We start from the raw sequence: 1235 nt of genomic DNA, 5'->3' as shown, positions 1-1235 counted from the left end.
CCCCCCCTAAGCCCCCTTTTCCGGCAGGGAACGTGGCCTGGATGCACGTCCTGGCCGCCCGGGCCGCCCGTCGCTCCCCGGCCTCGGTGGCGGGCGAGGTTTTCTTCTGCTACGACGGGTCCCCGTTCCTGGCCTACGAGGAGTTCAACCTGCGGCTCCTGGGGCTGCGGGGTTGGGGTCCCCGGCCCCCCCGGGCCCTGCTGGAGCTGCTGGCCCGGCTCAACGCCGCCCTGAGGGTCCTGCTGGGCCCCCTGGGGGGGTTCGCCCCCCTGCTCAACCCCTACACCTTGGCCGTGGCCTCCACCCCCTTCACCGTCCGCACCCGCAAGGCCCGGCAGCGCTTCGGCTTCCGGCCACTCTTCTCCTGGGAGGAGGCCCGGGAGAGGACCCTGGGATGGGTCCGGCAGCTGGGAACGGCCTGAGGGTGGGATTCGGGGGGAGGAGGGGCGGGGTTGGGCTTTAATTCCGGTCCGGGGGGGAATCCAGGGCAGGATTTGGCTTTAGCCCCAGTCTGGAGGGAGATCCAGGTCAGGATTTGAGCCTGATCCTGATCCTGGGGGAAATTCAGGCCGGGATTTAGTTCTGATCCTGAGCAGAATCCAGGCCAGGATTTGACTCTAATCCCAGTCTCCAGGGAGATCCAGGCCAAGATTTGCACCTGATCCTGGTCCTGAGTCAAATCCAGGCCAAGTTTTACTTCTGATCCCGAGCAGAATCCAGGCCGGGATTTGCACCTGATCCTGGTCCTGAGCAAAATCCAGGCCAGGTTTTACTTCTGATCCCGAGCGGAATCCAGGCCGGGATTTGAGCCTGAGTCTGATCCCGATAGAGATCCAGGCCAGGATTTGGCTCCGATCCCAATCCCAGCCTGGATCCAGGCCAGGCTTTGGTTCTGATCCCGATCCTGAGTCAAATCCAGGCCGGGTTTTATTTCTGATCCTGAGCAGAATCCAGGCCGGGATTTGAGCCTGAGTCTGATCCTGGGGGAAATCCGGGCCAGGATTTGCACCTGATCCCAGTCCCGACGGAGATCCAGGCCGGGATTTGGCTCCGATCCCAATCCCAGCCTCGATCCAGGCCAGGCTTTGGCTCCGATCCCGCTCCCAAACGAAATCCAGGCCGGGTTTTCTCTTTAATCCCAGTCCAAGTGAGATCCAGGCCGGGTTTTGTGCCTTATCCAAATCCCGAGGGGAATCCAGGCCGGGATTTGTGCCTTATCCCAATCCCAGTTTAAT

At 62.1% G+C, this 1235-nt stretch overlaps 1 protein-coding gene across 1 annotated transcript; it reads left to right on the top strand.

Moving 5' to 3' along the window:
- Window positions 1-5: 5 nt before the first annotated feature.
- LOC113980256 (3 beta-hydroxysteroid dehydrogenase type 7-like) lies at window positions 6-456 on the top strand (the record flags this gene model as incomplete). Its single annotated transcript, XM_027707491.1, has 1 exon — window positions 6-456. A coding segment is annotated over one exon (417 nt), but the record flags the coding sequence as incomplete, so codon positions are not given.
- Between the last annotated feature and the right edge of the window lie 779 nt (window positions 457-1235).

This window comes from Neopelma chrysocephalum, unplaced genomic scaffold (genome assembly GCF_003984885.1).
Source record: "Neopelma chrysocephalum unplaced genomic scaffold, ASM398488v2 Primary Assembly neopelma1_93273, whole genome shotgun sequence".
NCBI lineage: Eukaryota > Metazoa > Chordata > Aves > Passeriformes > Pipridae > Neopelma > Neopelma chrysocephalum.
This window is presented reverse-complemented; position numbering and strand designations above follow the sequence as displayed.